At 42.4% G+C, this 26,686-nt stretch overlaps 1 protein-coding gene across 1 annotated transcript; it reads right to left on the bottom strand.

Moving 5' to 3' along the window:
• Positions 1-16,836: 16,836 nt before the first annotated feature.
• Positions 16,837-21,245, bottom strand: LOC311240520 (galectin-2-like; the record flags this gene model as incomplete). The annotated part of the gene is made up of 4 exons (XM_084329097.1): positions 16,837-16,983; positions 20,268-20,439; positions 20,801-20,880; positions 21,240-21,245. 4 exons carry the CDS (start codon positions 21,243-21,245, stop codon positions 16,837-16,839), a joined length of 405 nt encoding a protein of 134 aa, XP_084185223.1.
• Between the last annotated feature and the right edge of the window lie 5,441 nt (positions 21,246-26,686).

Genomic DNA, 26,686 nt, shown 5'->3' with positions numbered 1-26,686 from the left:
TTTCTTTTTAAGTATACAAAAACAAATAGATTTGATTATCTTTCATCAAATAGTCTATAATAAATCATTATCATATATACATGTAAAATATCTATAAATTCAGCAAAAGGCCAATACAAAAGGCCAATACAATTATAATCTGATGCGAGCCCCGCCCTCAAAGGTGCAAGGCCACACCCTATACCAATGGCCTTGTTCTTCAGACTTCTCTTCAGATATTCTCCTAATATTTGTTGTGGACCACACATAGCCTACTATATGTGTGGTCCACAACTGGGTGAGCTGCATGTCGTCATGGCTTCCCTCAGAGCTCTTGGTGCCTTTAGATGATGCCTGGATGGAAGCAGATGTGTATGGTCCTGCCACAACAAGGCAAATCCTGAAATGCACACACTACAAGCGAGCTCTCCATGCCCACATCTACTCATATGTAGCACTCTATGAAATGGCTCTAGAGGAATTCTTCAAGGACAACCCACAACTGAAACATGTGTGCCTGAAGACAACAGAGGGAGTAGAAGCTGCCTGCTCGGTAGGTATAGACATCAAGGCTGAATCTGTGAAGCAAGTCAACAGCACCCTCATGGAAGCCTTGACCACTGCTAAATTCATCACAGCATTCCAAGAATGGGAGGAACAAAAATCCAGGCATGCAATGTTCAAGGCCATGATGAGCTACCTACAAACAATCCTGTTCTTCGTAGCAGCAACTCGGAATGCTGACCTTGAACTCCATCTGCAGGCTGGAGAAGCACTGAGCAAGCTGTTCTTTGCAATGGATCGCATTAAGTACAAAAGACTCTGGCCAAGATACATTGCAGACATGCATGACTTGAGGCTCAATCACCCTCAGACCTGGGAGGAACTACGGGCAGGTAATATATCAGTCACCAAGAGTGTCATTCCCTTTGTGTCTGTTGGGGCAGACCACGCATGCGAACATCTGAACAAGCTGATGAAGATTCGCTCTGGGATTATTGGCATCTCTAACAATGCCAATGCCAGGCAGAGATTTTTCTTGGTCACACCAGAACTTTCACATCTGTCGAAAGAGTTCAAGAGTCAATTTGACATGGAAGCTGACAGAACCACGCAGCACCATGAGCTTGGGCCAAGTGCAGTCAAGAGGGCACATGGTACAATCGACAAGATCAAGGCAGCCATACTCAGTCATGGAAACCCCTTTACTACTGAAGGTGACAGGCTGCACAATGTAATCACGCATGCCTACATCCCAGATGAGTATGTACCACATATCTTGAATGCTGATGTCACTGGCCAGAAGTTGTATGAAGACTATGTGTCAGTGCGGATCAATGGAGATGTCAGCCTCTGGGCCCCTGTAAAAAAAGAGAACAATAAGATGTTCCTGTCTGGGAACAAGAAGATTACAGTGAAACTCAGAGACAATACTGTGGATTTGAAGGAGACCAAGGACCTGTTTGCAAGGCTGATGGTACTTGCCAGGTCAAACCGAGACATCAACCAGAAAGAGGCCATAGGAAACTATGATTCACTCTGACACCAAGGGCATTGTTCGCTCCTGATGGAACAATCCTGCCATGCTATGACAAGTCCAAGTTAATCCATCTCCTTGAGAAATTGACAAGAGAAGATATGCCCCATGAAGATCCTCAGCTTCCTCAAGCTCGAAGTACTACCCACCAGGATGCAATGGATAGAGGATTCACAGACCCCACATCTACTGATCAGCCAATTCGAAAGATAGCACTGGTGGATGGCATGGTGCTTGTGCAGAGGCTGAGCACAAAACTAGCCACTGTAGTGACAGTCAAGGATCTGAGTGGCTGCTTCAATGACAGACTGATGTCACTAACACGAGATTATGATGAAATAATCCTTGTATTCGACACATACAGGACAGATTCTCTGAAGAGTGCAACCAGAGATAAACGAAGACAAGGAAAAGCTATCCAATACCAAGTCAGAGATGACACCAACATCAAACACATCCCACTGAGCAGGTTCCTCTCTCATGACCAAACAAAGGCCGATCTGACTGACTATCTTGCAGCCAAAATGCTAGAATACAACAGGGGATCCTCCAAGCTGATCATCACGTCAGCTTCTGGGCACACTAGAAGCAACAAAGACCTACTCTTTGAAGGAAATAACCATGAAGAAGCAGACACTGCTGATCCACCAAGCTGTGCTGGCAACACACCGGAACCCAGCTGATGCAGAGTTGATGTTCTTCTCACCAGATACAGACGTTCTAGTGCTAGTCACAGCAAACTATGATCTCTTGCTGAAGAACACATTGATTTCGATGGCCTCTGGTGTTGTGCAGATTGAACCACTGTGGCGCGCTCTAGGAAAAGAAAGAGCAAAGGCTTTGCCAGCTTTCCATGCATTCACTGGGGCCGACAACACAGGGAGGTTCTCCCGTATAGGCAAGGCAACCTGGCTGCAGATCTATCTCAAAGCAGATGAAGACATTATCAATGGTTTTCAGATGCTTTTGGATGAAGCAGAAGTGACAGAAGGAATGCTGTCCACACTGGCTTCCTTTGTATGTGCAGCCTACTCACCCAAGGGTATCAACATCAAGACAATCCCTGAACTGCGATGGCATCTCTTCTGTAAACACAGGGCAGAGAGTGACAAGCTCCCTCCAACACATGGAGCTCTGAAGCAGCATATCTTGAGGGTCCATGTACAAACCAGGGTATGGGCACAGGCAGCCATTGCTCTGCAAGATCCGCAGCTGGACCCCCTGCACAATGGGTACTTCGAAGATTCAGATGGCATGAAGCCAACAACCAGAGAGGTCCTCCCAGCCCCGAAGGCCATCATTGAGATGGTCCAATGCAGATGTAAAACGAACTGTTCTTCTGGAAGATGTTCCTGCAGAGCTAAAGACTTAGCCTGTACTGACATGTGTCAGTGCAGTAGCCAGTGCCAGAATGACGATGATTCCTATGCCGTGATGGATGAAAGTGATGATGATGGTGTATAGATGTGTATACATTCACATAATCTATCACATAATAGTCTAATGAAGAAGGTTACTTATTTTCTGTGGTCATGATACTGAAGTTGATGTCAGTTGCCAATCCGTTAATGTCAATTATCTGTTAAGTCCTCAATAAAAGTTATGTTAACATGCACTTTGGTGAGTTCTACCTCGTTTTTGTTGGCACCATTGGATTCATTGACCCTGAAAATGTGGGTTTAGCAGTTCAAATCAATGTTCTAGCTCATTTAGAAGCCGAAATATTACAAAACCTACATTTTCGGCGGACATTTTGAAAATTCACCCGGGCAAATGGAAACATGGATTTTCTGAATCCTTATACAATATCCTTTCCAAAAATGTATAGTATTGCAAATCCCCAAGAAAATCCGACGAAAGTATAAAGTGAACCTGCATGACTACAGTAATTTTCGACCCACTCATGCATCGAAGGGTTAATGTAAAATGTAGAAGCTTTGTAACTACCACCATTGGATTCCTTGATCCTGAAAATGTAGGTTTAGAAGTTAAAATCAATGTTCTAGCTCATTTAGAAGCCGAGATATTACAAAACCTACATTTTACGGTGGCCATTTTGGAAATTCCAATATGGCCGCCTTATAGACATCTGGGCAAATGTAAACATGGATTTTCTGATTCCTTATACAATTCCCTTTCCAAAAATGTATAGTTTTGCTAATCCCCAAAAAAGTCCAACGAAAGTTTAAATCACTTTATAATGAACCTGACTATGTGATCAGGGGTGTGTCAGAGCCTTACTTACAGAGTTTATGTGTGTGTGTGTGTGCGTGGGTGTCACCTGATATGTCTGTGTGTCTCTCTCTCTCTCTCTCTCTCTGTGTGTGTGTGTGTGTGTGTGTGTGTGTGTGTGTCTCTCTCTCTCTCTGTGTGTGTGTGTGTGTGTGTGTGTGTGTGTGTGTGTGTGTGTGTGTGTGTGTGTGTGTGTGTGTGTGTGTGTGTGTGTGTGTGTGTGTGTGTGTGTGTGTGTGTGTGTGTGTGTGTGTGTGTGTGTGTGTGTGTGTGTGTGTGTGTGTGTGTGTGTGTGTGTGTGTGTGTGTGTGCGTGCGTGCGTGCGTGCGTGCGTGCGTGCGTGCATGGCTATATGTGTTTGTGTGTTTGTGTGATCCACTTAAACTAAAACCAGCTTGTTCTGTTAGGTGAGACAGTGGTCTCTGATGTGTCATGTGAGAGAGAGAGAGTGTGTGTTAGTGTATAAGTGTGTGTGTTAGTGTGTGTCTATGAGAGAGTCTAGTGTGTAGTGTGTGTATGAGAGAGTGTGTGTGTCTATGAGAGAGTCTAGTGTGTGTGTGTGTGTATGTGAGAGTGTGTGTGTGTGTGTGTGTGTGTGTGTGTGTGTGTGTGGCTAGTGTGTATGTGTATATTTCTCTCCCACCCACCCACCCCCTCCTAATGTACAGTCCCCTCCCCATCATATGTATATACTCTGTCAGGATCTAGGGGTAACAGTACTGTATATTGGAATACCGTTTATGTCACAAATGTATCAGTACTAAATACCTATATGTCCCTATGCCATAAATGTCATGTATGTTGTGTATGTCATAAATGTCTATATGAATTGAAAATGGGGGACCCTGATGGAAACAAGACAAACGTCTTTCTCAGGTCTGCATCCCCTTAACAATTGTATGTATTGAGCCGTACTGTATTGTACCCATTCTGCAATCTGTTAAATAAAGTTTTCATTCATTCATTCATTCAACTGGTATTATATAAAACTTTCGATTTGGATTTTTGATTATGTTATTACTAGTACAAAGCGTAACACAGCAGCTCCTTGATTGTGTTTAATTTGCCACTTTTCCGATCCGTTTCTGCACTAAATGAACCGTACACAATGTACGCGGCGTGCATGTTTCCCCCACGCCGCAGTTGCCTAGCAACAACAGACAGGAAGTTGACTTCGAGAATGGCATTTCCTTGGAATTGCGACCTCCCAACTGAGTTTCTGACCGCCGACTTTGAAAGGAATGTAGCCCCTTTCGTGACTGCTGATGCACGCCTTGCTTTGTACAGCTGTATTCAAGCAAGGCGTGCATCAGCAGTCACGAAAGGGGCTAAAAAGCCTAAAAGGAATGCAGCATAGTACTGGAGTACCATACATAGCCCCTTTCGTGACTGTGGTTTGCAAGCCTGGGGCTTTTGTGACCGCAGTCACTTGCTCATGGGACGCGACCACTTTAGAAAATACCAACCAAGCGTGAACGCGGGCGTGGGGGTGGGGGGTGTCAAAAATATATCAGATATGAATTTCAAACATACCCAGCGTACAATATGGGTTTAACACAGCTTTACAGTGGGGTCTGGAAGCTCGGAGTTGCTAATAAACAGTTTAAATCATTGTTACTCCACGAGTGGTACTCACAGAGCGAGCCGTGCATTTCCACCATTGGTGTCACCGCGCATGCGCACCAGGCATTTGGCTGCCTGGTCCAGGCATTACAGGCGGAAATACACGGCTCGCTCTGTGAGTACCACTCGTGGAGTAACAATGTTTTAAACTGTTTATTAGCAACTCCGAGCTTCCAGACCACACTGTAAAGCTGTGTTAAACCCATATTGTATGCTGGGTATCTTTGAAATTCATATCTGATATATTTTTGACACACCCCCACGCCCGCGTTCACGCTTGGTTGGTATTTTCTAAAGTGGTTGCGTCCCATGAGCAAGTGACTGCGGTTACAAAAGCCCCAGGCTTGCAAACCACAGTCACGAAAGGGGCTAGGAGTACCAAGACTCCAAGGACCATTCTTGATTACGTCATGAATTGGGATAGTTGTCCATTGTTTCTTTCACCAGGGTCACTAATTCAGGTCTGGAAATATAATATGATTTCAATCGTTTACAGGCATTTAGGAGGCAGAGGAGTCGAGAACAAATAATTTTGTTCCTCTATGCTGTAACAGAATACTAGAATAGGGATGTGACATGCTGATTCTGATCATGGAAAACCAAAATAAAATCATTTAGTGGCAAAGTATCAGTCATATTAGCCTGTAGTCATGTTCAACTCAATGAATGACACATCTGTGTGGGAGGATATCGATATTTTAAATGGAAAATGTGTACTGTCTAGGGACCCCTTTTCATGTACTGAACATATTATTTATTATATATGTAGAATATTTTCTGTGGAGATTGACTGAAGGCAGCAAGATTTGATGGATTATTTTTATGTTGATTGATTGATTGATTGATTGAAAAGTTTATTAACAGATTGCAGAATGGGTACAGTACAGCTCAATACATACAATTGTTAAGGGGATGCAGACAGAGAAAGACTTTCGTCTTGTTTACATCAGGGTCCCCCATTTTCAATTCATCATAACATATATGACACACACGACATACAGATAGACAGTACTGCTACATCTATACATTTATACCAGATTTGCAAATACAGTACTGTTTGTGATACAAAAAGTGTCCAGAAAAAGAGTGTATATACATTTGACGTAGAAACTACATTGGAGGAGGTTGGGTTGGGTTGGGGGGGGGGGGGGCTGTACATTGGAGGGGGTGGGTGGGGGACACTGTACATTGGAATATTGGATTTTCTTTTTTTAATCGCTTTATTGCTACTGGGCAGTCCAGTAGAGAGAGACAGAGGAGGAATGGGAGACAGAGTGGGGGGAAGACATTCGGCAAATAACGACGGGTTTGGGAGTCGAACCCGGGTCGGCCGTGTCGCGGCTGAGCGCGCTATGTGGTGCGCCACTGGGGCGCCCTGTACATTGGAATACTGACAAAGCCATACTTGATCATTTACTGTACAACTGGGTTAGGACATTTGTAGGGGCCAGTTTTGAATTGCAGTCTCCTGTAGGTGTTCTTTGAGAGTGTTTTTGAAAGTGGGTAGTGATTCACATTCCTTTACAGCTTTGGGTAGGGCGTTCCACATTGATGTGGCATAATTGCGAAACGTGTTTAGTCCCTTGTTTGAGCCGAATCTGGGTTTAACATGATTTGTGGAGCTCCCTCTGGTGTTGTGATCGTGGTATTCAATGACCTTTGGGAAGTATTTTGACATGTACATGGGTACCTTGGTCGTGTAGTGTATCTTGTAGACCAGGCCCATTGCAAGTTGCTGTACTCTGTTGTCTACTCTAAGCCATCCTAGGTTGTCAAAGTGGGCAGGGGTGAGGTGGGTTCTAGGAGTCAGGTCAAGCAGTAGTCTGACTAGTTTGTTTTGAGATGTTTGTAATTTGGTTTTTAGTGCCTTTGAGGTGCTTTGGTACCATGAGGTGCAAGCATAGTCGTAGTACCCTTGAATGAGTGCTCCTGCCAGAGTCTTCAGGGTATTCTTGTTTACCAGAGAGGAGATCCGGTACAAGAATCAAGTTCGTTGGTTGACTTTTTTTTATTTTTATTTTTTTATATTTTTTATTATTATTGCAAGACAAAAATTATTAAAAGTCAGTACTCAACACACAATGCATAATGAAACGTTCAGTAAAGGTGGTTAAAATATATGCAAGTACAGAAACAAGATAAAACAAAATTAGTCTATAATAACATTTTAACCGTATACAGTGTATATCCAGCGAAATTACAATTATATAAATGTTAGTATATAATATACCCCTAATACCTATTTTCTAAAACCCTACACACATATGCTCCAGCTCGAACCCCCCCCTCCCGGACCCCCTCTTGGATAGTACCTCCATTATCCCTCACTCCTAACCAGACACTACCATTATAAGCTAGCTTTTATTCTCTCCACCACTTCTAACCACATTGACATTTTGGATTCATTGAGACCCAGTATTCTTGCTGTAGATATTTCTTGATATATCACATCGAGATATGTAAGAAACCACACTTTTTGGCACATTTTTTCCGGTTGAAACCAACGTGATGCGATCAGTTTTTTAGCTACTGTGATACCCGATAAAACCAATCTCTTTAGTTGTGGATTCACTGCAAACTCAAAAACATCATTCAATAGTAATACCGAGGGGTGTACAGGTATATTCCAAGATACGAGTATTGATAATTGTTGGGACACATCTTTCCAGAATGCCTTAACTGGTGGGCAGTCCCAATACATGTGCATAAATGTTCCTTCGTCCCCATTTGTACATTGGGAGCATTTGGAGTCTTGTTTAAGCCCCATTTTGCACAGCCTTATAGGAGTCAAGTATGTCCTGTGAATATAGTTCAGATTGATTTGTTGATGATCCGGGTTCCTTGATGTAAGTCGGACATTTGCCCAGGCTCCTTGCCAATCAAAGTCATTTTCCAGGTCTGGTATATCCCTCCTCCAGACAGTGTCTAGTTGAAGGGTTTCATACGAGGACGTTAGTAATTGATAATAAAAACCTGATACAAAACCTCCCAATGTTTCTCTTTCATAGAAAAATTTGTGGTATCTGTGGTGTTCAATTGGTATGAGTAATGGAACACCGTGAGACCTCAGACAAAGTCGTAACTGTATGTAAAAAAGCCATGTGGACTCGGTGAGGTTAAACTTTGTGCATATTTCGACATAACTACAGAGGCCCTTGTTATTAAAAATATCCCCTAATGAGTGTATGCCTTGCTCTTCCCATATAGGGAATCTTATAGGGCGTTTTCGCATTAAGAGTGCATTGTTATTGAATATGGGAGTGTGATTATGCCATTCTTGAGGGTTAGGATATTTCTTTTGTGTTTCCCGCCATGTTCTGATTGCATGGGTAATTATTGGGCCAAATTCTCGCTCACAATGCTTGATTGAAAGTTTAGTGTGTGCTATGTCTTTTAGTCTCTGTGGGGCTACTATGTTTTCTTCTAAATCTCTCCAAGATACCAAAGCCTGGGGGTCAAACCATATCTTCAGTGGTCTTAATGTGAAGGCCTTAAAATATTGTAAAAAATCTGGAACTGCCATGCCACCGTCTGCTTTATTTCTCTGTGCGGTGGATCTTTTTATGCGAGGTGGTTTGTTATTCCAAATAAATTTGTATGTGGAGGTTTGTAATCTTTTCCAGTAGCCCTCTGGAGGAGGTAACGGAAGCATTGAGCTGAAGAAATTGATTCTTGGTAATACATCCATCTTAACTATTGATACCCTTGCCTGTACTGAGTTTTTAAGTTTTGCCCACCTGTCCAGGTCGTCTTTGATTTTGTTCTGTATTTTTGTGTAATTGTGCTTCACCGTTTGTCTTATGGTGGGAAATATTTCCACTCCCAAGCATCTAAAATGTTTGACTTTTTTTTATTACATTGGATGCCATTTTGTCACAGGAAAGATTAGCCGATGGAACCCAGGTAGGTAATTTCATCTTTCCTTGTGACAATATTGTCACCCACTGCAACTGAGAAGCTGTCGGTGAACCGAAGAGAATGGACTCTGTTTTGCCCATGTGTAATGATAGTTTGTTGTCGGCGAGCCATATGCAGATTTTGCCTAGTTCCGAGCTGAGGGTTTTTTCAACCTGTAACTTGTTCTTGTCAGGGACCAGCAGGGCTGAGTCGTCCGCAAACAGGAACAAGTTGCAGTCACAAGCTGACGACATGTCATTTGCATAATTTAGGAACAGTAGCGGTCCTATATGCTTCCTTGTGGAACACCACAGCTCACTGGGAGGGGGGGGGGGGGATAGGGTACCGTTTATCTCCACCATCTGTTCTCTCCCCTCCAGGTAGGATTGTATCCAGCTCACTGATAGACTATCAAAACCAATTGCTTTTAGCTTGTCAATCAGAATGGTGTGATTGACAGTGTCGAAGGCCTTTTGTAGGTCCAGCATGACCATGCCACAGTATTTGCCCGCGTCCACCTCTTGTTTGATGTGGTCGTTCAAATAGAGAAGACATGTGTCAGTGGAGTGGGATGTTCTGACGCCAGATTGGAATTCGTAGATTAGATATTTTTCTGCTAGGTACTTTTCGACCTGTTCGTAGACAATTTTTTGAGATGGATGTAAGGATAGAAACAGGGCGGTAGTTGCCTGGGTCTAATTTGCTGCCCTTTTTGTGCAGGGGTGTTACTCTCGCAATTTTGAAGTCCTTGGGGACGTGTCCCTGTTTTATTGAGAGGTTTATTATGTGTGTGATGACTGGGGTGATGGCGGCTGCTGAGTCTCTGAGGAATTTGGAGGGCCAGTGGCCTTGTTTGGTTGGAGGGCGCTCCGTTTTTTTAGTACCTCATCAGAGTTACCATTTCCAGTTTGAAGTCGTCTTTGTGGACGCCTAGGTTCTTGTAGTATGCTATTATGTGTTCTACCCCATACTGCCCTGAGTGGGAGGGTAGTTTGTTTACCAGTGTTGTGGCTATGTTTGTGAAGAAAGTGTTTAAGTAATTGGCTACATCCAGCTTGTCTGTGATGAGCGTGTTGTCCGTCTTTATATTTATGTTTGAGAACCTGGTTTTAAGTTTTTTACTGCAGCCTAGTTGATTATTGAGTAATTTCCAAAGTTCACATGGTTTATTTTTGTTTTCCTCAGTTTTGTCATTGATAGGAGTCGCTGTTTACAACGACCAGACCACTGACTCTGCCAATTGAGCCAGTATGAAGGCCGGCCAAGCCGGAGGCAACGCTGACAGCCGGATTCGATACCAGTGTCTCTTGCGTTGGTGACGAGCTGCGCCATCCATTCGCTTTCTAACGCGATTAGCAAACACAATGTAGTAATGTACCATTAGAACACTGGAGTGATGGTTGCTGGAAATGGGCCTCTATATGTAGATATTCCATTAAAAACCAGACGTTTGCAGCTAGAATAGTAATTTACCACATTAACAATGTATAGAGTGCATTTCTGATTAATTTAATTCAAGTCAAGAGTTTTATTTAATGTTATCATCATTGAAAAAAAGTGCTTTTCTTAAAAGAATAAGGACATTATTTAAGTGACCCCAAACTTTTGAACGGTATATATATCATATATCTATTCTATTCACATATATGCTTACCACTTGTATCTATTGCTATGTCCGCCCACTACAATCACGCGAGCTGTCTAACGCCTGTCCCGTCTCCCTGTTTCCCTGTCTCCCTGTGAGTTGCTGTCCCGGAGTGTTGACCGGAGTGTTGACCGGAGTGTCGGACGTCCCGTGATGAAGACCGGGAGGATGCGACCCTCTCTGCGTGCCCTCCTGTCTCCCTGTCTCCGGCGGTCTCGTAGTGGTGACCGGAGTGCTGGACGTCCCGCGATGATGTCGGGGAGGTTGCGACCCTCTCTGCGCCGCCCCCTATCTCTCTGTCTCGGAGCGATGACCGGAGTGTTGAACGTCCCCGTGATTAAGACGGGGAGGACGCAACCCTCTTTGCGCCGCCCCTGAGCCTCAATAGATTCGCTATCAGCTCTATCTTTAATCTTTCAAAATGTTCAGTTGCTATCGCCATCAGCTCTATCTTTAATTTTTCAAAATGTTCAGTTGCTATTGCATGCACTCATCTGTGTTTCACTACACACATGAGTGCATGCTTACCAACTCTCAGTCTGCAACACTACTATCACCGACATCTAAGAAGAGAGATCCCCCCTTGAATGGCCCTTCTAAGGTTTCTCTCCTCCACACTGCCTCTGGTGCATTTTTCCCTATTGTTAGGTTTTAGTGAGTTTTTCCTTACCTTTGCGCGGGGTATGTCTGGGAGTGTTCGCATTGCATTTATTTATTTGCATTTATTTTAAATTTGTTGGACCTTATGGTGTTCTTATTTTGTTCTTGACTTATTGTTATGTTTCTTCTTGACTTGTTTAAAGAAGACAAGAGGGAAGGGAGCGCTCTGATTTGACGTGGGGTGTACCTAAGTAGGGGGGCCAAAGGGTTTAGGTGTGTTGTCTGAAAAGTTGCGAATCTGTGTCTTTCTCTGTCTTTCTCTCTCTCTCTCTCCTCCCTGACCGTTGTTTATCCTTACTGGTTTAGGTGTGATGCGTGTAATGGAAAACAATAAGGCAAAACAGCAGACGGAGGGGCCCTAATTGTTATGAGTCTATTTTTGGGTATAATTAATTGAAAAACCAAAATAATGATTTATGATTCTGAAGGGGTGATAAGAATCAAGGGGGGAAACAGGGTTCTGGGGTGTTTATCAATGTATGTGATGTATAGATTGGGGGGAGATGGTAGCATGTAACGGTGTCAGAGAGGTCGAAGTGCATGCAGACGGTGATAGAAGAAGCGGTTCAGAGGCATAGCCAGCAGAATGTTTAGCAGCCAGCAGAATGTTTTGAATTCCGATCTAAGACGCAACAAGCTGATACCGTGGCAGGGCACAGAGGCAGAGGGCGATGGAGGTTTTGACAGTAATGAAACGTTTTGAAATGTGTGAAAGGTTATTAGCAGTTGTCATGACAGCGCATGACAACCAGAAGAGGGGCGGGCCGTCGTTGCTATGGCGAAGGTCCTATAAATCTAACAGTGTTTCCGGGTGTAAGCCAGACCAAGAGCGGCTAAGGGCAGACTACAATCTGACTAGGACTGAGAAACTCTCTCCTCTCATCACGGAGGGGGGGGGGGGGGGGGGGGGGGAATGACACATCATCATTAGCTTCGGCTAACGGGAGAAGGGTTCTGGCTACGACCAGGCCTGACAACCATTGGACTGAATAGCAGAAGGACGATAGACTGAACACACCGAAAGATCATTAGAATAGATTTTACAAGGACAATACGAATTGGTTCCCATCTGATTATGAGGTCTCTGTTTATGTAAATAAACACTGCTTCTCCTTGTAAGGTATTACGCTGTGTCAAAGTGTCGAATTCTTACGAAGGTGGAGAATTATTATGGTTTACGGATCGCACTAACAGGGAGAGATAAGGATTGTATCAGCCAGTATATGAGATGTCAGGATCATTAAAAGTACACAACGCAGAGGAGTGGATGGAGAGAGGATCACACAAGAAGACGTGATACTGGCCAGATTGATCAGAATCTAACAACTACTATCACCGACATCTAAGAAGGGAGATCCCCCCTTGAATGGCCCTTCTAAGGTTTCTCTCCTCCACACTGCCTCTGGTGCATTTTTCCCTATTGTTAGGTTTTAGTGAGTTTTTCCTTACCTTCGCGCGGGGTATGTCTGGGAGTGTTCGCATTGCATTCATTTATTTGCATTTATTTAAAATTTGTTGGACCTTATGGTGTTAAGCTGTAAGGTCCCTTATAAGGGGACCCTGCTGTTTTGATCATAAATGTATCAATACAGACCGTATTAGATGAGTATGGGGGGTATCATTGGAAAGCCACACTCATTGGCTACAACACTGTCCAAGACTTTCGAGATCGCCAAATGATTGACGGAGCTAGAGCCCCGGGAGCCGGGGGTGGTACCGTGTACTTTGACGCACGCCTCACATCGGCATGTAACTCGAGAACCGCTGAACGGACTTTGTCGCCTGAAACGGCAATCGACAGGCAACAAATAGGGCTTTAATCTCTCTCTCTCTCTCTCTCTCTCTCTCTCTCTCTCCTCTCTCTCTCTCTCTCTCTCTCTCTCTCTCTCTCTCTCTCTCTCTCTCTCTCTCTCTCTCTCTCTCTCCTCTCTCTCTCTCTCTCTCTCTCTCTCTCTCTCTCTCTCTCTCTCTCTCTCTCTCTCTCTCTCTCTCTATATTATATATATATATATATATATATATATATATATATATATATATATATATATATATATATATATATGTATTATAATCAAATCAAATTTATTTGTAAGGCCCGACAACACACGTTAATGTCCACATGGGCCGGACAAGTCTTCTTTAAACAAGTCAAGAAGAACATAACAATAAGTCAAGAACAAAATAAGTTAAACTTAACTCTTCCCTTTACCATTAAAAAGTTGACTAGAGGGTGCTCCAGTAGCACACCATGTTACCGCGCTGCGTCGCGGGACTCCGTGCTGCGTCACGGATCTGGTTGACTCCGAGTTCGATTCCCGGACTCGCCGTCATTTGCCGAATGTCTCCCCCTGCTCTCTTCCCGTTTCACCCTACAACTGTCGGTCATGCTTGACCAGAAAAGCGATAAACGCAAAAAATAAAAATAAAGTAAAAAAAAAAAAAAATTGACTAGAGGTGAAAGGGTCCATATACTGTTTGAGATTGCGGATAATTGAAATGAATACATTTTAAAATGAACTGTAACCAGTGCTGCTGTCGTCTTACTGTGGGAGATGGCAAATTAAGGTTTTCATACATGGTGCAGTGGTGAGTCAAATATGGACAGGCAAGAGCAAATCTGCATAGACGGTTGAATAATGTGTTTAGTGGAAGAAGGTTGGAATTCACATCAACCGAATTAAAACTTATTTAAATGCATTTTTCGTCTTCTCTTTTGACAAAAATCACATGAAAGATCTGTTCAAATGCTGTTCATTCCTTTAGCCAAATTCAAATAAAAAGGTGGAACTGTATTAAACATCTAATCTATTTTCAATGTTATTCTCCAATGAGAAATATAAAAACAGCCATTTGGTATTTTATTTCTGAATTGAACTAAATTAAATCTCTGTTCAATTTGCCAAGTTAAAAAAAAAGAAAACAGAACTCTATCAAACATTCAATCTATTTTCCAATAATGTTCTCCAAACCAAAAATGTGAAAATGGTTTGTTTTGATAATCGATTGTGCTATGTTTGACTTGCAGCCCCCCCCCCCCCCCCCCCCAGTTTGTGCCTGTGTGTGTTGTGAGAGACAGAACGGGCTGAATACTGTAGCACTGATCTACCCATCTGTTTAAATAAACATGTTCCTACTGTACTGTTTATACATCTGCAATATCAAAGCACTGAAACATGTACAGTAGGCCCTATAACATTTCCTATTAAAACATTATTTTGTTTGTAGACCTGAAGTACCAGAGTGCAGATTGAAAGGTGTAAAGGACCTTAGAATCTGAATCTAGTATCAAATCCTATTCTTTTCAAATCCCTCATCAGATGAGATTTGCTTAGTTTTGGAGATATCTGCCATAGAGATGTCTGCTGTCACTCAAATCCATCAATCAAAGCACCAGTTACTCAGGATAATACACAGACCTTGTTTTGAGTAGGAACTATGTTCTAGCTCGCCATACATTATAGGTGTAACTGAGGGGTACAATTCCCTGACTGTATTAAATAAGTATGGTATCATTAAACCACTACTGTCTTATGTACATTACTACTGGCCATACAGTACACAGGTATATGAGATGAACACATCCACAATAACACGGTTTCACACAAGTACTCGTTTAGAAGAATATTTATTAGCAGCAATAAGAATTATCTTACATTACTTTACTTAGAGTCGCGCTTGTAAGGCGAAGAATGTGCATGAATAGGTCAAGAGCGTAAGTCCATTAGAATATTACGCAGGAGATAATGAATACCACCTGTATCTTAGGAATTATATCTATGGTACACTAGTAGGGCAGCGGGAGATACTAGTAGGGTCCCTCCGGTTGTAGGCCAGCAGGGGGGAGGAATGTCCGAATGCAAACTCTGGATCAACGGGGAATCAATAAGCTCCAGCTACGGGAGGCGGTACATTACTCCCTTGATCGGCAGACGAAAGCAGCAGCTATTCTCCGGTATGCGGTGCAGCATAGGTGAAAGCCAGCCAGCCTCTCCTAGAGACGGGCTCGAGTGATGTTCCTCACGGGTAAATCCCACACAGTAGTGGGTGTAGACGATTCTCCTCCGCTCCAACAGCCACAGGACCAACGCAATAATCCAGCCGAAAAGGGCTCTGTAGTCGCCGGTGTAGGTTATCCAGTGTACATATCCACACGGTTCTCGTCTAGGGCTCCTCGGATGACGGCACCAGGTTAAGCCGCCCAGCCTGGATAAGCACACTAGCTCGGTACGAGGAAGCGTTGGTAATGCTGGTCACTGTAGAACGGTAGCCGCACGATACACTATACATAAATAGACTATTACTGAAATAATAGAATAGGTCGAACTCGACGGTACAGCGTTAAACTCTGATACTTCAGCTATCAATTCGCACGCGGTCTCAAGGCACTATTTTGGGGCAAAACGGGCCCACTTCACAGCACGTTGTATCGTGGTGTGAGGCTTCAACTTATTGGGTAACAGTACTTCTGTATTCACCTGCGCCGTATTTATACGTTAGGTGAACAAACTAGTACCAGCCTTATTTCTGTCTCGTATTCTTGCGCAGAGCCGGTCATGTCCAGGCATGTCTTTGGCGGTGACTTTGAACTAGACCTTGGGGGTATGGCAGTGGCGCCTAGTGGATCGCTATCCAATAGGAGAACGAAATATTATGGTCTGTACTAGGTAAAAGGGATATTCCGTGTATATGTACAAAGAATACACAAGGGATATCAGACGATATACAAATACTATGCAATATATATCAAGTAATAAATATATATATTCGGTTTAATCTGACCCTTTGTAACAATAGGGATGTACTTTGGTAGAAAATGGTTCCTATATGAAACGGTCCACTACAAGGCCTGTGGATTATCTTGATAACCAGGTCAAGATGTATGGAAACAAAACAGCTGTGAGAGAGAAACAGACACACACTGTCTATGTGCCACTATGCTTTTGAATCAGGAGCCACAGGAAGGATGCATCTTTCCATCTTCTTATCTTCATGAAGATTTTGCATATTGGGAGTATATTTGTGTATTCTTATGACGGATGATGAGTCATATCTGATAGATATGTGTGTATGTAATTTTACATAATTTTATAAAAAGCAAATTGAGTACAAAGATACAATACAGTAATCAAAACCATTGGAAACATATGCATTTTGATTTAGATTTTATTTTGATAAGTTAACCATAGACAACAACATGAATTGATCGTTTAGCTGTTGGCCTGGCTCAAAATGTTGCATCAACTGACAATCTGTGGCTGGTCCCCTAGCAGATCTTGAAGGAGGTGAGTTGGAAGTCACCACTAACTCTGACGTAGCTGATGACATCCATATCGTTACGGTTGTGGAACTGGACTTCGTGTCCATTAGGAAGCTCCACCTCAAACATGTCTCCAGTCAGCTTCACGACAATCTTGAAAGACAAAAACATGTTTACAGTATTACTTTGTTGTTGTTGTTGTTGTTGTTGTTGTTGTTGTTGCTGCATTTAATACATTTCCAGTACTTTTTCATACCTATGTCGCCATTAAAAACCCTTTGAGGTCTAGTGTACAATTGTGATTCAGAAATTAATGGAAGGATTATGTCACAGTGGTTAATGGCCACTGAATACTTTATAGCTTGTTAATTCAAAGATAGAATTCTGTGGAAACATCTGGGGGAAATAACTGCTGTTCTCACACCTGCTGTTTTCATCTCCAAGGCTGTGACACATGGGCAGCAAACTGAGGTAATGGGGATGGAATACTTCCGTCAGCAGGAATATTGGTTTGCAAATCAGTTAGTTCTATTATATCTATTAGTTGAATAAGTCCAACCAGCTAATAGATTGAATCAAATAAGTGTCACAGGTTGACACAATAATGTGTATTTTCCTCTGAATGCTTTTTCCTAAGACTGTGTGGTGGCCATTTTGTGCATCAGGTGACTGAAAAGATTAACATTGGCCTTGATTGCCAAATGAGAAGGAGCCGTAACATTGAACTTGACCTAATTGGGGAGGGGTAGCAGCACAGTGACTGTGTGCTGTTATGCTGTTTGCCTCCCCTCCTTCTGCTGCCTTACTAAGCGCTTCTATATGAGGACAATGACATCACCGGCTGGAGTCTTGGAAATGCAACCAGGAAGCAGACATGGAATTATTATCATTATTTGAATCAATCTAATTGAACTTATTCTACTAATAGAATGCTAACTGATTTGCAAAGCAATATTCCTGCTGAAGGAGTGGCCTGGAACCAACGTTGGTTGTATCGTTCTTTCCATCAACTTTTGTGGTTGGTGCATGACACGATTCCCCAGTGAAGACTGTGAGCTAGCTGTGGCTTTTATCCAAAGCGACTTACAAGTTTTGTACGACAAGTCGGCAGGAAGGGTACAACTCTATCAGCTGAGTAACAATGTTCATCAAAGTGTTGAGTGCTACAGTGTAGGTTAGTATATTAGGACAAGTGCATGACGGTACGTTTTTTGGACAGGTTTCGGCTGTCATAACTGTGGTGGGAAGTTCATTCCACCATTGTGGGGCGAGGACCAAGAATAGGTGGCTTCTCTTTGATGACCCTCCCGAAGCTCAGATAGGAGTAGGTCTGAGGCGGCCAGATCCGGCCCGCGGGATGATTCTGACCGGCCCGCCAAAGATAACATTTTTTTTTTTTTCATGTCAACGTTAACACGCACAATTGAGCCAAAAGTCACTCAATTAATGACAGATTTCATTGATAAATTGAGGGAAAACTTTGCAAGTCGATTTGATGAATTTGACATGTCCAGAGAATTTATGCATTTTGTGAGCAACCCATTTGCCAATGTAGCTGCTATTTCCACAAAAGGACAAGAGTTCCTTGCATCACTTCACATTGATGAAGGTCTCCTGCAACTTGAAATAATTGACATGCAAGCATCATCTGCTCTGAAGCAGGCACTTGAGAATGAATCCACCACAACATTTTGGATAAAGTGTATTCATGTCAAGACATTCCCCAAAATAAAAACGCTGGCAATATCTGTGCTAACAATGTTTGGCTCAACATACACCTGTGAATCCAGTTTCTCTCACATGAATGCCATTAAAACAAGCAACCATGCCTCCTTGACAAATGAGCATTTGCATCACTGTTTGCGGGTAGCCCTCACTTCCTATGAACCCTCTTTCTCTGCCATTGCCCAGTCAAAGAAGTGCAATCGCTCTCATTAGATGTGTGTATATGTGCTAGGCCTGTCTGCCCCCACCCCCCTGATGTTTGAGAGTTAAGAGTCGACAATAAGTGCTAATAAGATGCTGTGATTTGCTGTTGTTGCACAGACATGAAGCACTTTTTCATAAGCTCAGCTGCACTATAAATGTGTTTTTTGTTCAAGTGTTGATGTTAGAATGTTCAGATGCACATCATGCACTTGTTTCTTTTTTTTTTTTTTTTATATTGAAATGTTGAAGAGGAGATGTTGCAGTTGTTGCACAGTCATAAATGAAGCACTTTTTGCAGGAGATGTTGCAGATGTGGCACATAAATGAAGCACTTTTTTTGAAAAGTATACTACTTTTGCAATGAAGTTAAAGGGGAACTATTTTATAAATGGCCTTTTTCAGTGTTTAGCATTGTTTCCTAGCTATGTGGACTTATATTAATATGATCTATGTCTCTAATTCTCATATTGGCGCATTCTTCCAATTCTCCTCTCACAATATTCACCCTCACTGAACTGAGTCATCTGAAAATGTGCTGATTTGTGATGTCAGAGAGACACCGCTGCATGATAATCAGCTGAGTTTCCACACAGTTCCCACTGTGGTTGGAGCCCAGGCTCAAAACGGCTTAAGATCTTGAGGTAGAAAAATGCTGTTTTTGAGTACTTGATTAGAAATACAAAACAAGGGGCCGTGGCAGTCCGGCCCCTGGCCCCTTGGGTTTCTGACAATGTGGCCCCCTGAACAATTTAGTTGAATAGCCCTGGCGTAGGGGTCTTGAGGGTGTGTAGTTAGAGACCATTGATTAGTGCCGTAGGGCTGTGTTGTTCTGACCTAGGATAAGTGGAGCCGTTTTTAAACTCCTTTTCCCCATTTTAGTTTTGTCTCCTGGTGTCTGTATTCTTCCTTCCCCATTCCATTTATTGTTTTTAAAGTGAGTGATTATTTTGCATGCAAGTTATTGTTTGCAGGCCATTGAGTGCATGTTAGTATTAGCTTAGCCATAGCCCTTGTGGCTGTTTAGTTGTGTTGTGTGTTGGGTGTGACACATATGTATAGTATAGGGCTGTAGTATTGCACGTAGGGCTCCACGTAACCATATGCCATTAGTAATAGTGTGTGATAACCCCTGCCATTTTGGTGCTAAAATAGGAGCAGTGCAGCTGGTATGGATCCAGGTCCTCCTTCCCACAGGGCCGTGACACAATGACAACCCTTTGGGCTGCACCTCCCACCAACGTTAAAGGGACATTTCCCAGTTTGTATCTAATGTGATTGTAAAATAAAGTTTGTTATATTGTTTCTCAACCGTTGTGTTTGTGTGCTCTGTCTGTGAACCTACTACACTGGATATTTAGCATCACAGGTCGATTTAGGTTGACCTGAGACATAAGCATTTAGAAATAGGCTGCTATGCTATCACCACTTTGCCTTTTCAATTATCTCCCCATTATATGTGTCCTCTCTGCCTACATCCACCGTCCTGTGTTTCGTGTCCAGTCTCTCACCTTGACTTCGGAGCCCCTGTGTAGAGTGTTGTGGGTGTGCCTTTTCTCACTGCCCCAGCAACCACCAGTCAGCGAGTTGCACACGAGCACCGCTCCGTCTGTGTCGTCATTGAAACGGGGGTTAAAGTGCAGTGCCAGGTCATCAGCACTGCAGCCCAGGTCAATCTGGAACCTGGATGGATTGGATCGATTACATATACCATAAAGCTTTGGACAGTAATAATAATTATTATTATTATAATAATTCATTTATTTTGTATAGCGCTTTTCAAAGACCCAAAGTCGCTGAAAGTAGACCTATGTAGTACTTCAAATTAGGAATATTTTAGCTTGTGTACAACATCCCAACTGAATTCCAAACAAAAAGGTATAACAGTAGTATAATACCACTGCTTTTTTTTAATGCTCACAATTTCCCATGTATATCTACATTTTCCATAAATTGTTTTACATCTATATAAAACCTAAGTGTTTTTTGACAAGACACCAGCATGCTATGTTCTCAGAATAAGTATGTTGAAAGTAATTGTAACCTCTCAGCATCATGCGGAATCAGTCCCTTCATTTTCAACTGGTCTCCAGCTTTCAGTGTCACATTCTTCAACTCAAGTTGCTGAAAAACATTACAATACAGGCCAGAGTTCATTCAGAGGTAATTAGAAAATGTGAGACATTAATTCATGATGTTGAATTAAAGTATATATATAGTAGACTTAAACTGTCACAATCCCCACTCCTCTATAGCCCTCATCCTCTCCTCCACTCCGGCCAAGTCCTCAGTTCCCCTCCCCCACTTGTTCTCTTCTTCTCTGTCTCTCTAGTTCTTCCCACCTTTCCCCAGCTCTGCTCTATTAAATGCACTCACTACCCGCCTGCCCAGCTGTGTTCTGCGCTTGGGTTCCTTGTACTAGCTGTGCCACAAACAATATAAGATACAGTACAATGAAAGCAACACTGAAGCCGTCAACATACCTGCATGTTGAGTGTTGTGTTGGAGAATCGACCTGGATCTGGTTGGAGTTACAGTAGATGGTCTGGAATCTGACAAAGGAATCTTTTCTCCTGGGAGACAAAAAGCAGGATGGACTATCAGCCCTTTTTATACCATGAAGCCAAGGATTCAATGAACACGAATGGTTAATGGTTGAACATTATTGAGTAGCTCAATAAGATAAGATATTATCTTATTGATCCCCTTGGGTAAATTCCGGCATCATATCAGCGTGGGGGAGGGGGGGTTGGGGGGGGGGGGGGGGGGGGGGTACAGGTACATGACAATAGTAGAATACAATGTGACTCTTTTTATCCAATGTGAATCTCTTTATTGACTCTGTTTATTTTTAAGCTCAACTCCACACAGTGATTCATTCCCCCTTTGATCAGTGAGTAGACTCAATTTAAAATGTTAATTCAATCAACTCTGGGTTTTGACGGAATGACAACACAGTGCCACAGTGCATCTAGTACTTAGTATCTACTCTAGTACTAGTACTTTCCTTTCATTAAAGGGGCACCTCACCAAAAAACAATGCTGATTTATTTTGCACATAATCTCACACACATACAAAAACTGAACTCTAAACAGTTTTGCACACATTCATTTAGTTTGACAGCTATTGAGAGTAAATTAGTTTGAATATGGTCACCAGTGATGTCATCGGGAACATTGAATCCTTGTTTTGTGTTAATTACAACTCAATTAAATGATAAGGTCTCTACAAGACAAGTTATTGTTATTTTCTCATCTACACCATTTCATGGATGTGTGTGAGATTATCAGCTTATACAAGTTAAATAGGGTAACTCTATGTCGGCTCATTTTAATGTGGGTAATGGAGTAAGACTTGATTGATTGATTGAAAACTTTATTAACAGATTGCAGAATGGGTACAATACAGTACGGCTCAATACAAACAATTGTTAAGGGCTGCAGACCAAAAAAATACTTTCGTCTTGTTTACATCAGGGTCCCCCATTTTCAATTCATCAAGACATTTATGACATACAAGATATACAAATATACAATACTGCGGGACAGGGGGGGATTTTGTCTCCCTTCCTGTTCAATGTATATATGGATGATCTGTCCACAAAACAAAAAGAATGTAAGACTGGATGCATGGTGGGGGAGAGTCTTATCAATCATCTGATCTATGTCATACTGTCCCCCTATAGTGCTGGTTTACAGCAGTTGCTTAAAGTCTGCTCTGTGTATGGTATACAATATGATATCAAATTCAACCCTAACAAGAGTGTTGTTATGATAGTGAAAACTAAGGAGGACCAGAAGCAAAAGCTTCCCTCCTTCTTGTTGTCCGACTGTGCTCTAGATGTGGTGAAGAGTGTGCGATATTTGGGTCACAATATCACTGATGACATGTGTGATGATATTGATGTACAGCGCCAGTGCTGCAAACTGTATGCACAAGCCAATATGCTGGCACGAAAATGTTATATGTGTACAGACAATGTGAAAATAAGCCTGTTCAGAGCCCTATTGTACTCCGTTTAATACTGCCCATCTCTGGTGTAATTATAGCACAGCAAAAATGAAAAAGAAAACTGCAGGTAATGATGCATTTAGGATCCTCCTTAAGCTCCCAAGATGGACTAGTGCAAGCTATTTGTTTATGACAAAAGATGTCCCCACCTTCCATGCTCTGCTGAGGAACTTGATGTTTAAATTTATGTGTCGACTATTAGAGTAAAAAAAAAATGGATGTCAAGCAAAGCGATACAAGGTACTCCTCTGGTTTGTGGAAGCATTGGAATCGATGCCTTTATGTATTTTAATCTATGTTGTCATTCATTCATTATGTGCAAAATAAATCAGCATTGTCTTTTGGTGAAGTGCCCCTTTATCTATCATCTTTCCCAACGTTGCTTGTTTGAAACAATTGTGTTTGGGGAGCTTTAGCTTATACCCAGAAACATTTACTACCATATTATTGGTAATTAATGGCTCTGCCTATACTGTATCTAACTACTACATCATATTAGATTTGTGAAGGAAGGACAAAAAACTCTGGAATTAAACACATTCAATGTTTCCTATAGATTGCATGGTATTAGGGTGTGAGTTGATGTGCAGAAATAAGAGGCAGCATTCAACACTGTCCATACATATACATACATCCATACAGCATACACATAGACACACAGAGCTCACTGAGTTTAAAGTGTGCTATATAAATTAAATCTATTATATCCCTTGAAGAGGAAACCTTATGACACCCGACCTTCAAATGTCTTTGTTTCATTATGTATTCTTAGCACAGTGTCGAATTCTGCCTCTAATATGATATATACTTGATAGTGTCATTGATATACAAAAGAAACTATTTGGGGCCCAAGACTGACCCTGTGGGATACCGCGGTACCACAGGTAATGTTGAGACACATTGACTTCGGTGGGGAGGGAATATATACATGCGGTGGGGAGGAGACTGTCTATTAGGAGGTGGTGGGGGTTTTGGGCATCTACGGTGGCCAGTTTCGAATTGCAGCCTCCCGTAGGTGCTCTTTAAGAGCGGTTTTGAATGTGGGCAGGGATTCACATTCCTTTACAGCTTTGGGTAGGGCGTTCCACATTGTTGTGGCATAATTGCGAAACGTGTTTAGTCCCTTGTTTGAGCCGAATCTGGGTTTAACATGATTTGTGAGCTTCCTCTGGTGTAGTGGTTGTGGTATTCACTGACCTTTGGGAAGTATTTTGACATGTACATGGGCACCCCGGTCGTATAGTGTATCTTGTAGACCAGGCCCATTGCAAGTTGCTGTACTCTGTCGTCTACTCTAAGCCATCCTAGGTTGTCAAAGTGGGCAGGGGTGATGTTTGATTGATTGATTGAAAACTTTATTAACAGATTGCAGAATGGGTACAGTACAGTACAGCTCAATACATACAATTGTTAAGGGGATGCAGACCAGAGAAAGACTTTCGTCTTGTTTACATCAGGGTCCCCCATTTTCAATTCATCGTAACATATATGACATACATGACATACAGATACAGTACTGCTACATCTATACATTTATGACATACCAGATTTGCAATTACAGTACTGTTTGTGATACAAAGAGTCCAAAGAAAAAAAAAAAAAAAAAAAGTATATACATTTGACGTAGAAACTGTACATTGGATTGGGTAGGTGGGGGTGGGGGGGGACTGTACATTGGAGGTGGGGGGGGGGGGGTTGGGTAGGAGTGGGGGGGGGGGGTTGGGTAGGAGGGGTGGGTGGGGGACACTGTACAACTGTACAAACAAAACTGTACATTGGATTATTGACAAGACCATACTTGGTAATTTACTGTACATTGGAGGGGGTTGTGTTCGGACATTTACAGGGGCCAGTTTCGAGTTGCTGTCTCCCTTAGGTGTTTTTTGAGAGTGTTTTTGAAAGTGGGTAGTGATTCACATTGATGTGGCATAATTGCGAAACGTGTTTAGTCCCTTGTTTGAGCCGAATCTGGGTTTAACATGATTTGTGGAGCTCCCTCTGGTGTTGTGATCGTGGTATTCACTGACCTTTGGGAAGTATTTTGTCATGTACATGGGTACCTTGGTCGTGTAGTGTATCATGTAGACCAGGCCCATTGCAAGTTGCTGTACTCTGTCGTCTACTCTAAGCCATCCTAGGTTGTCAAAGTGGGCAGGGGTGAGGTGGGTTCTAGGAGTAAGGTCAAGCAGTAGTCTGACCAGTTTGTTTTGAGATGTTTGTAATTTTGTTTTTAGCGCCTTTGGTACCATGAGGTGCAAGCATAGTCGTAGTACCCTTGAATGAGTGCTCCTGCTAGAGTCTTCAGGGTATTCTTGTTTACCACTTACCAGTGAGGAGATCCGGTACAAGAATCGAGTTCGTTGGTTGCCTTTTTTTATTACATTGGATGCCATTTTGTCACAGGAAAGATTTGCCTCTAGGATGGAACCCAGGTAGGTAATATCTTCTTTCCTTGTGACAATATTGTCACCCACTGTAACTGAGAAGCCGTCGGTCTTGCTGAGTTTGTTATTTGAACCGAAGAGAATGGACTCTGTTTTGCCCATGTGTAATGATAGTTTGTTATCAGCAAGCCATATGCAGATTTTGCCTAGTTCTGAGCTGAGGGTTTTTTCAACCTGTAATTTGTTCTTGTCAGAGACCAGCAGGGCTGAGTCGTCCGCAAACAGGAACAAGTTGCAGTCACAAGCTGACGACATGTCATTTGCATAAATTAGGAACAGTAGCGGACCTAGTATGCTTCCTTGTGGAACACCACAGCTTACTGTGAGGGGGGGGGATAGGGTACCGTTTACCTCCACCATCTGCTCTCTCCCCTCCAGGTAGGATTGCATCCAGCTCACTGATAAGCTATCAAAACATCACGGATAGCTGGCGGCTATCAAGAGTGCACATGTAGACTCAGACGGGGGAGTCGATCAAAGCAGACCCTGGCCGGCTGGCCCCCAAGTCAAATCATACGTATGTCTGCTCAGCTCTACCCATTTCATAACAGGTGAGAATAAGGAACAAATATGTATATCGTAAATTAAATTTTATTGACTGTGAGGCTGTAAACAGCAGAGAAATGTTAGCTGCTAGCTACTTCACCATATAACGTTAGTCCATTCTCTTCAAGTAGCCTACATGCCTTTTTTTCCCGCCTTAGAATCACCAGAAAGGCTTTCGAAATAGTGAAATGCCATGTTGGCCTCAATATTTTCAAAACAAATTATATGAAAAGGTTATGAAATGAACAAGAATGTGATAAAATATGTTATAAAAACGGAGCTCAACGCATACATTTGATCGTAGAAATCAGTTTATTTTCCACCATACCAAGATGGTGGCGGTCTCGTGACATCAGTGTCTTCGAGAATGGGAGACACTATGTAGTTTATCTAAGGGAGAAGCTATGACCCCCGCGAGAAGCTGGCGTTTGTGTGACCGATTTCTGATTACAATATTTGTGTCAGAGTTGAATTAGGCTGCCCTTATGTTGCCAAGAGAAGCCAGTTTGGATCGGCGCCACGAGACTGTCTGTGGGTATAAGCTGCTATTTGCCTTCAATCGGAATGATCCCCTTCGGGTATCAATCATTTTTATAAACTGGTCAACACTGCTTAAAATGGCTTTAGCTGCCTGATGCACTGTGATCACATCAGGCACCCAATGCCGGAAATAAAGCTGTGTTGACCAGTTTATAAAAATTATTTAAAATGTTTAATAGCAACGCCAAGCTTTCAAACCCTTGTGCAACTGCGAGTACCTTTTGATTGATTGAAAACTTTATTAACAGATTGCAGAATGGGTACAGTACAGTTCAATACATACTTTAACATTTCTCTATACTTGTATAACGAACGGTTCGGTTAAAACCAGTTCTTCAGGGTAAATCTAGGTTGGTTTGCCATTGAGGAACAAGGGACTGTGGATTCA

This window comes from Notolepis coatsorum, assembly GCF_963971535.1.
Source record: "Notolepis coatsorum genome assembly, chromosome: 14".
Lineage (NCBI taxonomy): Eukaryota > Metazoa > Chordata > Actinopteri > Aulopiformes > Paralepididae > Notolepis > Notolepis coatsorum.
The sequence above is the reverse complement of the archived record's forward strand: the minus strand, read 5'-3'. Positions and strand labels throughout refer to the sequence as shown.